This window comes from Pituophis catenifer, unplaced genomic scaffold, assembly GCF_029215685.1.
Source record: "Pituophis catenifer annectens isolate HBS135680 unplaced genomic scaffold, rPitCat1.0.hap2 SCAF_7, whole genome shotgun sequence".
NCBI classification, from domain to species: Eukaryota; Metazoa; Chordata; class Lepidosauria; order Squamata; family Colubridae; genus Pituophis; species Pituophis catenifer.
In genome coordinates this window covers 20,017,811-20,033,225 of record NW_027256887.1, presented here as the reverse complement: position 1 = coordinate 20,033,225, position 15,415 = coordinate 20,017,811, and the positions used below count along the sequence as shown (strand labels likewise).

General features: G+C 41.1%; 1 protein-coding gene across 1 annotated transcript in view; it reads left to right on the top strand.

Moving 5' to 3' along the window:
- PLXNB2 (plexin B2) overlaps positions 1 to 15,415 on the top strand; it is a 110,028-nt gene that overhangs the window by 55,296 nt on the left and 39,317 nt on the right. Inside the window, exons 15-20 of the mRNA XM_070947750.1 lie at positions 4,258 to 4,394; positions 8,257 to 8,427; positions 9,620 to 9,755; positions 10,978 to 11,193; positions 12,940 to 13,116; positions 14,926 to 15,062. Coding sequence (XP_070803851.1) covers positions 4,258 to 4,394; positions 8,257 to 8,427; positions 9,620 to 9,755; positions 10,978 to 11,193; positions 12,940 to 13,116; positions 14,926 to 15,062 — 974 coding nt within the window. The remainder of the gene's footprint in view (positions 1 to 4,257; positions 4,395 to 8,256; positions 8,428 to 9,619; positions 9,756 to 10,977; positions 11,194 to 12,939; positions 13,117 to 14,925; positions 15,063 to 15,415) is intronic.

The following is a 15,415-nucleotide window of genomic DNA, read 5'->3' as shown; positions in this document are numbered from 1 at the left end:
TGCAGCACTCCACAGATGAGAGGCCTCGAGGTCGACCTCTGCCCCCCTGCCAACACGAACTGCGACCGGTCTGAGAGAAAGGAGGAGAACCACCATAACACGGTGCCCCCCATCCCCAACTCTTCCAACCGGTGCAGCATGATACCATGGTCAATGGTATCAAAAGCCGCTGAGAGATCTAATAGGACCAGAACAGAGGAGCAACCCCTGTCCCGAGCCCTCCAGAGATCATCAACCAACACGACCAATGCCATTTCCGTGCTGTGCCCAGGCCTGAAACCCGACTGGAACGGGTCTAGATAGGACGTTTCCTCCAGGAATTGTGGGAACTGTCATGCGACCACACTCTCAACAACCTTCGCCACAAAGCGAAGGTTGGAGACAGGACGATAGTTAGCCAATACTGCCGGATCCAGGGAGGGCTTCTTGAGGAGAGGCCTCACCACCGCCTCTTTCAAGGTAGCGGGGAAGTGACCCTCACTCAATGAAGCGTTGATAATTCCCTGGAGCCAGCCTCGTGAGACCTCCCGGGAAGCCAGTACTAACTAGGAGGGACACGGGTCCAGTAAACATGTGGTCGCATTAAGTCTCCCCAAAATCCTGTCCATGTCATCCGGAGTCACAGAGTCAAACTCTTCCCAGATAACATTCTCAAGACTATTCCTCATCACCCTGCCCGGATCTACCCAGTCAGAGTCCAAATCCTGCCAGATCTGAGCGATTTTGTCATACAGATACCGTCCGAAATCCTCAGCCCTGCCCTCCAGAGGGTTCTCCCTCACTCCTGGTTAAAGCAGGGAGCGGGTCACTCTGAACAGGGCCGCCGGACGATTCTCTGATGATGCAATAAGAGCGGAAAAGTAATTGGACTTTGCCGCTTTTATCGCCACTAGGTAGGTCTTAATATGCAACCTTACCAGTGTTCGGTCAGATTCGGTGCGACTGGCCCTCCAACCACTCTCCAGGTGTCTTTTCCAGCGCTTCATCTCCCTCAGCTCCTCAGTAAACCAAGGAGCCGCGAGGGATCGGGACCGTGTCAGAGGCCTCAGAGGCACGACTCGATCTAAGGCTCCGCTAGCGGCCCAATCCCAGGCCGCCACCAGGTCCCCGACCAAGCCCTGAGCTAGAACCTCAGGAAATGGCCCAAGCTCCGTCTGGAATCTATCAGAATCCATCAGGTGCCTGGGGCAGACCCATCTTGTAGGCTCCGCCTCCCTGCGGCGGGGTGTAGCGGTTCGAAGATCTAGGCGAAGGAGCAAGTGGTCAGACCATGACAAGGGTTCCATGTCTATATCCCCTATAACAAGGCCACTCAACCACTGGCCAGAGACGAAAATCAAGTCCAGAGTGTGACCCCCCTGTGAGTGGGGCCATGAACTAACTGGGTCAGGTCCATGGCCGTCATGGAACCCATGAACTCCAGTGCCATCTCAGACGTCTCACCAACGGATGGCAGGTTGAAATCACCCATGACCATAGTGTATCAACTGCCACCGTGGCTATCATGTCGAGTAGCTCGGGCAGGGCCGTTGCCACGCGGCAGGGAGCCAGGTACGTGAGCAACAGGCCCATCTGAACCCCATGACCCCATCTCACAAAGAGGGTTTCACATCCGGCAATCTGTGGCACAGTGGTTTCCCTCGAACCAAGATCTTCTTTAATAATAACCGCCACCTCCCCCCACCCCTCCCCTGTGCCCTCGGCTGATGAAATGCTCTGAAGCCCGGTGGGAACATCTCAACCAGGGGGACCCCTCCCTCCGGGCCCAACCAGGTCTCAGTAATAGCTGCCAGGTCCGCTCCCCCCTCCTGTATAAGATCATAAATGAGGGGGGCCTTATTAACCACGAACCTGGCATTGCATAACATCAGCCGGAGGCCCAGGTCCTGAGTATCTAAGCCACCTAGTATCTGAGTGGAGTCTTGGGGACCAGGGCGCACAATTGCTCTCAAACAGCGAGTGCGCACCCCCGCACATGATATGGTCCCCTACTCCTGCCATATCTGCCCCTCCCATTCACCGTGCGGATGGAAAATTCCTCTTCCGGATGGTCCTCCAGCCCCTCCCCAATCCCTCGACTCACACCCTCCAGGCTGTCCTCCTGTGCCGGGCTCGGCTCTGACCTTAGTGGGTTTGTCCTCCCCCAAACCCCTTGGTCTTCCTCCCAGTTCCCCTTAAAAAATCATTATTCCCATCCCTCCTCCCAGGTCCCCTTAAAAATTTCATTAAAAATTTGCGTAAAAAACCCCTCAACCCCCTCTTCGCTGCTTGCCATCTCTCGGGGTTCCAAAGCCTGTCATCAAGATAAGCCCTCGATAACGTGGAGGGCCAGGCCCGTGAGAGGGGGGAGTCTCGCTGTGCGAAGAGATCAGCGGATGAGTACATCTAAAGGTTCCAAAAGTCTGTCTGGGGAAGATGGAAAAAGGCCAAGGATTCTTAATTATGGTATAAAAAGTCCAGGGGAGAGAGTTCACCATTTCGGTCGGGGATAAACCGGACTCCAGTGTCCTCCCACGACAGTGGAGAGGAGTCTCAGGCAGCTGTCCCAGAAGGCAATGACCCGGTCACCCTCTCACGGTGGCCAGAGTCAGCAGGATTTATACAGTGGCAGCTGCAACAAAGATGACTCCCTCGGTGCCCCCGCCCAGGCTCACATCTCTCCTCACAGCAAGTGGATGTTAATGTCAATAGGGCCGATGGAATTGCCGGAAACCGGAGGTCAGCTGTGGGCATACAAGGAGCTATTAAGTCCGGGTGCAAGAAAAAATCTGGTCGGGGAGATAGTAATCCAAGCCGTGCCCACAAACCAGGCCGTGGCGGAAAAAGAAGAGGGAAGAAAAGGGGGACGGGGTGGAGACAAACCAAAAAGGGGGGCGGGACAGTCCACACCATCTCCCAGCTCTTCCCAGCTCCCCCGGTCTCCACCAGATCTTCTTCCCCCCCCTTGAACTCCCAAATCTTCGATAAGCCTCCAACCAGCGAGCTCCAAATCGATAGATTGCACTCTCTCCTCCACAGTTGACAATAGACCTGGTTTGTAAAGGTCTAGATTCAAAGAGATTCAGGCGGAGCCCTGCAATCCTCCCTCGGCGGCGTCCCATTTTCTTCTGAAAGTTTTTTCTTCTGAAAGTTTTTTGACTTTCCAGTCTAGTTCCCTTCTTTGTACTAAAACAGGTTTAACCCATTTTAAGTTTTTAACATTAGTCAAAGTCAACTATATTACCTAACTTTGGCTTCATTGGCAAGCCTTTCACAGACTAGGAAGCTATTAATGTCTATGGCACTTTCCCTCATTTTCTTACATTTGGCTTACTGCAATGTACTTAATGGGACTTGCTCTTCTTAACTTTGGTTGCTGCATTAGCTACTGGGGGTCTAAATTTTAATGATTGTACGTTCTCCTGTTGTGTCATGGAAAGACTTTCATATACCTGTAAAATCCTGGGAATTTGGAGCCTTATTATATTTCTGTTGTGCCCTAAACTAACAAAACTATAAAATTTGAAAGAATCACAAGGAAAAAAACTGCATTCTTACTATTTCTTTCTGAGGGCAGCAAAATTTTCAATGATATTTTGGCACAAGACATTTTCATTCAGACACAGGAGATGTGTAGGTTACAGTTTTTTTAAAAAACTGTTAGTAGATCAGCTTACAGCAAATTCAGCAAGGTCACAGAACCTCATTATTTGTTTAGGAAATAATTAGTTTTGCACTGCATTTCTCGGCAGGAAGTTTTTATCAAGCTGGGGAGAGGCTATATCTGGTTCAGGAAGTCACACGTTATGCTGTGCAGGCCTGCTTTTAAGGTGCACACCTAAATGCTGCTTTCCAGATCAGCAAATGTTCTGATTTGAGATAGGTGGGCAGGGTTTCCTTATTACACATGATAAAATTATCTGCTGCTTTCACAGTTCCTTTCAAATGATGGGCTTTGCTGTTCATGCCACTGATGTGATTATATCCAAGAATGTGCTGCAAGAAGCATTAATAGTCTGAAAAAAGTATGAAAAAAGTATGCTCTCAAAGAATTTTTTTAAGAACTGAATGGGCAGCTTATCCACTATATTATTCCTGGGAACCTGATATCAGCAGCAGCTTATAATAGTCCAACCTTGAGAATGAGTTGTTTATAATAGTCTTTTTTCCCCCCTCTGATCTGTTTTGCACCCTTAAAATGTATTATTACAATGTTTGGAAAATGTATTGTCAGAAGAAATTCAGAATTTAACTAATCTATGACTTTCTACATTACAGGATCCTATACCTACAGGAATAAATCCTCTGAGAGGTCCCCAAGCTGGAGGAACAGTTCTAACTATCAGTGGCACAAACTTAGCCACAGGTTCTATTCAAGATGTTAGTGTTTACCTTGATGAAGGACCCTGTAGAGTGTAAGTATAAGATCCATGACCTGTTCTTAATATCCCATCCCACCCAGAGGTGGCATTCAGCAGGTTCTGACCAGTTCTGGAGAACCCGTAGCGGAAATTTTGAGTAGTTCAGAGAACTACTGACTGGCCCAGCCCCCATCTATTTTCTGCCTCCCGAGTCTCAGCTGATCAGGAAGAAATGGGGATTTTGCAGTAACCTTCCCCTGGAGTGGGGAGGGAATGGAGATTTTACAGTATCTTTCCCCTGCCACGCCCACCAAGCCATGCCCACAGAACCCATAGTTAAAAATTTTGAATCCCACCACTGCATCCCACCTACTGCTTTATATACTGTTGTGCCATTTGTATCACGTATTCCAGCATACATTCTGTCAAGAGAACAGTTGGTTATCTTGATAGTGACATTTTGTTGTTGTTAATTTAATTTTATGGTGTTTGTTTTTCAATATTCTAGTCAGCATTAATACAGGGTTAGGAGTAACTATACTCCTGGCATGTCTAACCACTGGCCATTGATGTAAGTAAGCTAGGCATATGAACAAAATATTCCAAATCTAGAAAGTACCAACTTAATGAAAATATCTTGAGGGTAATGCTCGTTTAACAACTACTCATTCAATGATCATTAGAAGTCACAATAATACTGAATGAGATTTATGACCAGTCCTTGCAACTGCAGCAATCACAGCTTCCCTGAAATAAATTACCATTATTAAGTGTGAGGTCTCCACGTATTTATTAAAGAGCCAACATGAACAGGACTGGGGGAGTAGCACCTTAAAGAAAGGGCATCCAGAATAGAAAGTATCAAAATATGGTGTGGCATCATGATCCTTGCCTTATCCTTTGGGTTGTTGCATATGCAGAAGGTGCAAAATTTAGATCATGATAACATTTTAAATCCTGTTACATAACAGTAACAGATCAAAATGCCTCTTTATATATGGGCATGTTGTTTTTCTAGTTGCTTATAGGTCCACCATTAATCTATAATTTTCCAGGCAAGAACAAGACCAAAACAGAATAGTTTTAAAATGCAACTCTTGCCTCATTTTTATAATGTGAGTCTCTGAAAAATGGCAGGGGTGATGAGTCACAATAAAGCCATTTGACAGTAAGGTGAATATACAGGGTTAATGAAAGATGGAAGTTACAGCTAATTATTTCTAATGGGTGATAAACAGGGGAGATATTTATCACTGCTTGATGAATTAGAGGTGGAAAATGTATTATCTACATAACTTTCAACAGTACAACAATTTGAGGTATTTTGGGTTGTCTGAAAGAGTTCAGTAATAAATTGGTATTATCCACTTCAGAGAGTCCAGTTTGATGGAGGGGAACAGAATTGCTTTGGTTAATATGTCATGCTCTGCCTGTGGAATACTTGAATTGTCCTTCATTGAAAATTAGTTGGTTTGTATTGCTCAAGTAATGCGGTAATTAATCATGTGCTTCAGCCTTAATTAAGGAATATTTGCAATATGAGTGAATCAAGCTTTATCTATTTATCACATTTGTATTCCATCTGGGTGATGCAGGAACAGTTTAGGTTCATTTTTAAGTTCTTCTACTTAGTACTTCTTAGATGGTAATCTTGATACCACATTCCTATTACATGCTTGATGTTAGGAAGGGCTGAACATTCTCAGTCTAGTAATTTTTTTCTGAAGTGCACATATCTGGAGTGCTAATATTGTTGCAATATTAGAATACCCTCAAAAACTATAATTGAAAACAAAGCATAGGTTATGTTAGCAGATGTTAATGCTGACATTGAAGACATGCACACTAGGTTGAGGCATTATAATCAAAAGAACTATAGAAATGATTAAATTTGGAAATATAACTTTAAAAGCTATCATAAAGATTACGTATAATATATATTACACACATTACACATGCAACATTTCCATGAATGAGAAAGTGTTGTCAACAAACATGGTGTATCTTCTGTTATACTGATGTCTTAAATGAGACTTTACCATTTATGAGCTGGCTGGTCAGTTCGGACATAAAAGGAGACAATATTTTGTGAGCATTCTTACACTTATTTTCCCATGCAGAAAAGACACCAGGTCACATTGTGCTGTTTAATATGATGTAGTGTAATCAGAGATGGCCTGCTTCCAGTTTGGACCGGTTTGCCCGAATCAGTTGTTCTGATTCTGCATGGTTTGGAGAACTGGCAAATCGGACCACTGGCTGGCCCCGCCCCCGCCTGTTTTTCAGGTTGTTTTTCAGGCCGTTTTTTAGGCCATTTTCCCTGCCAAAATCACGCTGAGAAATTGCCCAAAAAACAGCCTGAAAATGGCCTGAAAAATGCCCCCAAAACAGGCCATTTTTCTGGAAGTTTTTGGCTGTCTGGCAGTTTTCAGGCTGCTTTTCGGGCCATTTTCAGGCTGTTTTCCTGGCCAAAATCAGGCCAAAAAATAGCCAGAAAACATCCTGAAAAAAGGCCTGAAAATGGCCCAAAAAAGCTGGATGCATGAGGAAGAGAAGCTGGGTGAGCCAGACCCAGACGTGTCCCAGGTCCCCTCATCCAGAAACAGCTACCTCACACTTTCCCCCTCTCTGCTAGCCCCCTTCTTCGCATGGGATCGCCCAGCAATGGAGACAGAGAGGGAGAAGGGGGCGGCATTTCTGTGTGCTCCCAAATCTGTGTGGCATTCTCCCCTCAATGCTATCAGCCACCGCTGTCCTCTTCTCCATCTCCGCTGCTAGATGATCCCGTGCGAAGAAGGGGGTTAGCAGAGAGGGGAGAGTACAAGGTTGTTGCTTCTGGAATGAGGGGACCCGGGAAGCGTCTGGGTTCAGCTTACCCAGCTTCTCTTCCTCTCTCAGCCAGCTTTCCCAGTCTAGCTTGACGCAGTCTTTCGCTCACACAGGCACACACACACACACACACACACACACATAAACAGGTTGGATCTTTCTTTCCCTTCCCCCCCCCCCACCGGAAACCCCTGGATTCCCTCCCCAACCCTGCCTGTCCCATACAGGTACCAGCCACACAAGTGATGTAGGGTTGGCCACACCCACTCAGTCACATGACATCCCCCCCACAGCCAGTCAGAGAACCGGTTGTTAAAAAATTTGGAACCCACCACTGAGTGTAATATATTATACATGTAGTATAAAAAAGACAGCTTCCCATGAAACACCTAAAGGACCATAGATAGGGCAATTCTCAAGCACCTCAATGGGAAGAGATAAGATTGAAACAGTATAAAAAAATGAATGGATGGATGAATGAAATGAAACCATATTCAGTTTCATGGTGAAACTGAACAAAATTTATGTTAACATAACTTCTATCTATGATACAGGCATTTTTTTTATAAAAAAAGATAACCTAGTCTTATTGAAAAAGCTTGCTGATCGTAGAATCATAAATCACTTCTTTAGGTATTTGTAAGGAAAATGGTTTAGGTATGCAAAAGCCAGAGTGGAAACTTGTACACATCATTAATGCTCACCCGTTCTTAATTGATAATATCTTTTCCTAACTAAAAAAGAAGCATTTTTTTTTTAATCCTCTCCCTTTCACACTGAGCAAAATTACGGTAATCTAATAGTAAGGCTAAATCCCAGGCTAAATTGGACTGAAGCAAATATCCGGAAAGCAGAAATAAATTGAAGAGTACTGCTGTGTACTCTTCCCCCAAAATAGGACACCTGTTTGGGTGGTGAAGGTGGTTTCTCAGGCAACTGATTTTCCTAATCCTTTCTTTTTGAAACTCCTGCTTTCCTTTATCTAGATATGAAACCCAAAATGGGTTAGTTAGATGTCTTAGTAAACTTGATTTAAAAAAAGTTGTTTTATTGTTGTTGTTTTTCCCTTTCCTCTACTCTTAAATAGTATTTCATTTGGGCAAGAAATCGTTTGTGTTACTGGACCAAACAGCAAGAAGGGGCCTGTGTCTGTAACCTTACAGCATGGAAACACCAAAAAAGAAATACAAAATGTACAATTTACCTATAGTGAAAACCCTACTGTTAGCAAGATCACTCCTGAAGTCAGCATTCGCAGGTAATAAAATGGTTCTGTTTTAAAGATATGTTCAGGTTTAATGAGATTTTTTTCCCAGTGTAATTATTAGATAACTACTATTTTAGGTCTTGGCAGTCATAATAAATGTAACATAATTGTATCTTTCTTCTAAAATAAAAGTCATCACCTTCAGGGAAGGTAAATGTTTTCATCCATTTAAGAATTAATGAAAAAATTATCAAGCGCTTGTGTGACTGCTTACTTTATCTGAAAAAAGCAAAATTACTGATTTACAAAATTAAAGGAAAACATTCAATGTGATCTTTAATATAGGAAGCTGTTTAAACTGTATTAAACATTGGCCTATACGGTTCAGTTCTGTTTATGCTTAATACCAGTTCAGTTTAGTGCAGTGCCCACTCAGCATTGGCAATTCTAATATGTGTGTATTTCAACTCCCAGAATTCCTCAGCCAGCATGGGGGAATTCTGGGAGTTGAGCTCCACACATATAGTTCATTTAAGAAATATACCTTGTCCATAAGGTTTACCTGGCTGTTTTAAATTTTCCGCTTCACAGTTTTATTTTTCTAATTAGTGAGACTCGGGGTTGTTTCTGGATAGCATAAGAAAAACAAAACAACCCCATGCAGACCAAGAGCAACTGAGAAGCAGGGACATGAATGCAATCACAGACCAAAGTTAATGTGTCATGCTAGTGTCTTCCCAATTAGTTGGATTCTACGCCATGCATTTATAGCAGTGTTTCTCAACCTTGGCCACTGGACGATGTGTGGACTTCAACTCCCAAAATTCCCCAGCCAGCAGAGCTGAAGTTGGAGTTGAAGTCCACACATCGTCCAGCGGCCAAGGTTGAGAAACACTGATCTATAGCTATGTAGTTTTTTAGTTTCTTGACAGAATATCTGCTTGTTTTATCAATGGTGATATGTAGTAACACAAGCAACTAATAAACATAGTAAATCAGGTTATGATATATGCGGAGGAAGAAACGGTCATAATTTATTTTTTAGTTATGTTTCTGAGTTTCTGTCACAAGAAAAAGAACAAAAAGCTATAACATACCTAAAAACTAAGACTACATTTAATGATACTCTTCTGTTATCTACAAACAAGATTCAGTGTAGAATAAAAGCAAGGTAGGTATTTTCAAATCCCTGTCTAAAATCAGAAAACATATATTATGTGATTTCTAATTTTGTGTATTTTAGTGGAGGACGAAATATTACTGTACTTGGTGCTGGGTTTGATATCATTCAGAAGTTCTCTGTGGAACTTAAATTCAAGCCTTTTACAGATATATCATCAAGGAGGAGGAGGAGGAGACAAATAGAGAGGCATCAAAAGGTATTACTTATCCTTTGTTTCAAAATACTGTCTAGCTTTGGAATAAGCAAAGCACTTAGATTTATACACCGCTCAATAGTACTTTACAGCACTCTCTGAGTACTTTACAACGTCAGCATATTGCCCCAACAATCTGAGTCCTCATTTTACCAACCTTGGAAGGTTGGAAAGCTTAGTCAACCTTGAGCCCATCAAGATCAAACTCCAGGCTGTGGGCAGAGTTAGCTTGCAATACTGCATTCTAGCCTCTGCTCCACCAGAGTATTTGGAGCCATACTTCCAATATTTAGACTTGGTGGCAAATGATCAGGTATTTCAAGGATTATAGTCAAAAGGCTCTAGAGTTGATTATTTCTACACCCATTAATCCTGAAAAAGGATTAATCTTACCCCATGTTCCCTGTATTCAAGGCAAATTTTAATTAATTTTAGGCATGTGACAACCACTCTTAATAAAGGTAGTCTTTGGCTACAACCATTCATTTAGTGACAGTTCAAAGTTGCAATGGCACTGAAAAAAGTGTCTTATGGCCATTTTTCACCGTTACAATTATTGCAGCATCCCTATGGTTGAGTGATCAAACTTTGGATATTTGGCAATACACCAGGATATAATAAATAATGTTATTTCACCCTCTGTTGAAAGCAACCAAAACAACCAAGTAATTGAAATATTACAAATAACAAATATTAAAATATTTAGAATAGGAAAATAATTGAAATTGTGGGTCCTAATGTTTCAACCATTTTATAAAGTTCATGATAATATATTTATGTTGCAGTTTTGAAGATAGCTTTTTTTCCCCTAACTGAACTTTTCAGGAATTACATTTTATCACATCTTAAAGAAATTTAGCAATCAGGAGATATTCAGTCCAAGGTAAACCCACATATAAGTGTGTTTCTTTCATTGTTTAGAGGAAAAAAAACATTGATTTAGTAGGAATATCTTATCAAAAATCATTTATAAAATTCATATATTCACTCTGTATAAGGTGGTGAAAACTATACCAACTGTAATTCTGTTTTCATCATGGCATGCATTTTTCAGCTACTCTAAAACATCTTGAAGGTGTTGCAGATTTTTACAAACTACAATAGAAATATACCAAAATTTATGAGATTATTTGACGGTTTACAGTACTGGTTTCCTTTTCAGATAAAAAATACATAATTTATAAATAGTAACAACCAATATTCTTTTCCTTTTGTTTTTCATTAGTTTGAAGGAAAAACCATCTCGAAAATCAACGACACTGCATTAGTCTTCTTATCTCCACCAGTACTGGAGGATCCAGAACATTATCAAATTTTTATACTTATTAAAATGGATGGGCATGTGGTGGAGCGTCAGGATTTTCAATATGTTGCTGATCCAACTTTTGAAAACTTTACTGATGGAGTCAAAAAGCAGGTCAACAAACTTATTCATGCAAAGGTAAATATTGATTTTTATGCTATGTGCTTCATTTTTCTATTATGACCTAGGATTTTTTCAATAAATTTATCCTAATACTTTTTATGTTAATCCCTTGCAGAGGTGGTATTCAGCAGGTTCTGACCAGTTCTGGAGAACCGGTAGTGGAAATTTTGAGTAGTTCGGAGAACCGGTAAATACCACCTCTGACTGGCCCCGCCCCCATCTATTCTCTGCTTCCTGAGTCCCAGCTGATTGGGAGGAAATGGGGATTTTGCAGTAACCTTCCCCTGGAGTGAGGTGGGAATGGAGATTTTACAGTATCCTTCCCCTGCCACGTCCACCAAGCCATGCCCACCAATCCATACCATGCCCACTAAGCCACGCCCACAGAATCGGTAGTAAAAAAAATTGAATCCCACCATTGATCCCTTGGTCCTTCAAGATTAGCTGAATAAGCAAAGCAATAGTTTATAAACAAGATCCAGTTTAGTGGAGGTGATACCTAACACCACATAAATTAAATCAAATAGATGTTAAATATACAAATATTCTTTGGAGGTGTGAGAAAGAGATTAGAACACATAAACATATGTGGTGAGATTGTAATAATGCACAAAAAATATGGGACATGGTGTTTAGGGAAATTAGAGCGCTTTTGAATGTATTGTAAATTTAGATATGTCACTGAGGATTTCATTACTGTTGGTGGAAAAACAGGATATGAACGAAAAAAAAAGGAATTGATTGTAAATTTGATAATGGCAGCTAGATTAGTAATGGCTAAATATTGGGGACAAAATTGGGATATTCAAAGAAATGAGAGGTATAATGAAATTTGGAGTATGGCAACAAATGATAAATTAACAACAGAAATTGAATTTTAAAAAGGCATGATTAAAGTAAACAATTATGATGAAATATGGGGGGATTTTATAAAAACAGTGTTGGTGGAAGGCAAAGGGAATAAACCTACTCAAGAATATATGTTGTTTTGAAGGAGATAAGGGCACAAATGGAATATATTATATATCTTTTAGTTGTTATAGAAGAAGAAATATAAGGAAAAAAATGGTCTCGGGTGGGTGCACAGTAATATTTGTATTTTTTTCCTTTTTTGAATTTAGATTTATATGTATTATGTTTGTATTATTTGTATTCAAAATAAAAAAATAATATTTTTAAAAAAGCAAAATCTAGCTTAGTCACAGACTCTAATAGAGTGATGGCGAACCTTTTCAGCACTGAGTGTCAAAACCGGAACACATGCGCAGGCATGCGCACCGGCCAGCTGGTCTTTGGGTTTCCGGCACTCTGGTGCGTGCAAAGATCAGCTGCTGGCACGCATATGCACACCGGAAACCCAAGGACCAGGTGGACCATGTGCATATGCTCACCGGACACCTGGTCTTCGGGATTCCAGCATTCCAGCACACACAAAGACCAGTCAGCCGGCGTACATGCATGTGCCAGAAATCAGAAGAGCAGCTGGCAACGGCACACATGCCCACAGAGAGAACTCTGCCTGCCACCTCTGGCATGCATGCCATGGGTTTGCCATCATGGCTCTAGTATTTCAACTGCATTGAGTATCTTGATTTAATATGGTTATAAACTCAGCCCACGTCTTTTATGATAGACATATACTATAAGTTAATGTATTGATCTTGCATTTTTTTCCATTGCTCCTTGTACCCATAAACCCTACTTTGAAAAAGATTTAAATTACCAAATAGCTAAAGTGGCTCGTTTTGTTTTTCTATCTAGGGTAGTAATCTGAACAAAGCAATGACAATCGACGAGGCACGTGCATTTGTAGGAGAAGAACCCTGCAACATAACAACTCTAACTGAGAAGGATTTATATTGTGAACCACCTGAAGATCAACCTCTACCCAAGCGGAGGCAAAAAAGAGATACGGTCAACAACCTTCCAGAATTCATCGTAGGTCACATTTTTCTATATTTTTTTAGCAACATGATACAGAACAGCTGTGTCAAACTCAAGGCCCGGGAGCCAGATCTGACCCATGTGGTGCTTAGATTTGGCCCACAGGGCCACCCTGGAAACAGCAAAGGACTGGCCTGCAGTGTCTCTGTCAGCGAAAATGGAGCTCACACACGTCCCTCCCTAGTTCCAGGTTCGTTGGCAGAGTGTTTCACGAGGCCGTCGCAGCCAAAAAAGGAGCTCAGGGGTCCATTTATGCTGGCAGAGTGCTCGGGCCACCACAGGCATCCCCGATATGAGTGATGTCAAGCTGGCCACACCCACCCCGGTCCCCTGAGGTCAAACACAACTTGATAAGGCCCTCAGTGAAATCGCGTTTGACACCTCTGATATAGAATTTAATACAAAAACTTGCAATTATAAGTAATTTTGGTTTTCTCTTAAAATTTATTCAACAAGAATCCCAATTCCATTTGCTATTATCCATTTTCAACAAGATACAAGGAAACTGTTGCCTTTCTTTGCCTAAACCACCTACAATCAAGGTCTACAGATTTTCAGTTTCCCAATCAGCGAGTTCATGATGACTCAGAATTCTAGAGGATGTTGATTTGGGCAAGGTTTCTATAAGCTAAAATTTTTACTTGTATTCATTAACATTCACCTCAATGTCACCTCAATGAAACAGAATGGCATCCCAGGAATCTTCAAGCACATAACAAAGTGTCAAGTCCTCTTTACTGTGAATTTAGCAGGCATCTCATCTGGACAATTGATGTTAAGCCAAGCTGACAAGTGGTGACCACAATAATAATTTAATTTGAGAGTTCAACAGTCTGTCTGGATTCATTGCTAGCATTAAGCATAAGGTGATCTGTTCAATGTTAGCACTGTATGTTGCCATTGTGATTTATAAACTATAGTTTCTGCTTAACGTATGTGATAATTAGTCCAGTTTGGTAAGTTCAACAAATCATGTTTAAAACGAAATATGGTTTAGCATTTTGTTTTTATTTTGCTTTTATACATTGGGTCATCAGTTAACTTTCTAGGGGATCATTTTCTCTATGTGATCCTGCCTACCCAAATGCCATTTATATGGACGTGACCATTGTTCCATAATCTACTCAATTTGGCGTCCACTTTCAAAAGTTATTCTCATATTTCTTGCTTTTTTGATTTAGAATATTTTTAAATTTTGTCACTATGTTAAATGGGCCATCATTTTAAATTTTTTTATAAAAATTTCATACTGCTTCATTCACAATATACTCCTAGTAGTTTTGGTAAACCTAAACAGATCTGTTTAAATTCTCTCTTTGACATTGTTTTAGTTGATTTAATGTTCTTGTTTATTCTTGTTTTCATCTGGAAACTGTTTTAAGTGCCCTGAAACGGCTGAAAGTAGGATTGAAATGACTGTCAGTTGCTAACAACGGGCATAATTAATCATTTTTAAAACCATTATGATTTGAACTAAATTCAACCTGTGTTTCTATATTTCTTATGTATGGGTCATATTCTGTTTCATTAATTATTGCGACTTTACTGTCTTATAACAAATGTTTTTTTCAGATTATTTTTCCCAAACTGGTGCATTCCAGATATATTGGGGCCATTTCTCCAAAACTGTTGTCTACACTGGCTGGTAATTCTGAAGGTTTAATCCCAATACATCTGGAATGTGAATTGCATATACCAATGAGCTTTTATTATTTTGATTCTTTTAAATTGCCCAAATGGTATATAACTAAGCATTGAATGCTTATCAAAATCTGTTTTTAAGAATTGCAATTATCTCCCTAGGTAAAATTTGGCTTCAAAGAATGGGTCCTAGGAAGAGTGGAGTATGCTCAAGTCAGCGATGTACCACTGAGTCTGATCTTGACATTGGTAATTATCCCCATGGTGGCCATTATCATCATCTCAGTCATTTGCTACAGGTAAGTTTTTATTGTCATCAGCTGTTGTACAAATAATAAAGGCAAAACTGATTTTCTGAGAAAAATGTGGGAGGAATCTAGGCAGGCAAAGCTTTCTTTCTTCCCTAAACTTCTCACAGCAGTTATAGAATTTACTCTAAGGATTTAAGGGACAATCCAGAATAGATATGGGAACTTGTCTTAACTGGCTATTTTCTGACCATATCACACTAAATTGTGTGTGAGAAAGCAAGATAACCTCTTGTTATATATCTTTTCAAGGCAGCTGGTTTTCATTCACATCATACTAAAAATAATGAAAGGCAGGCTTTGGTTTTCTCTTGCAAGGAACTACTCCATAAAAGAAAATGTAC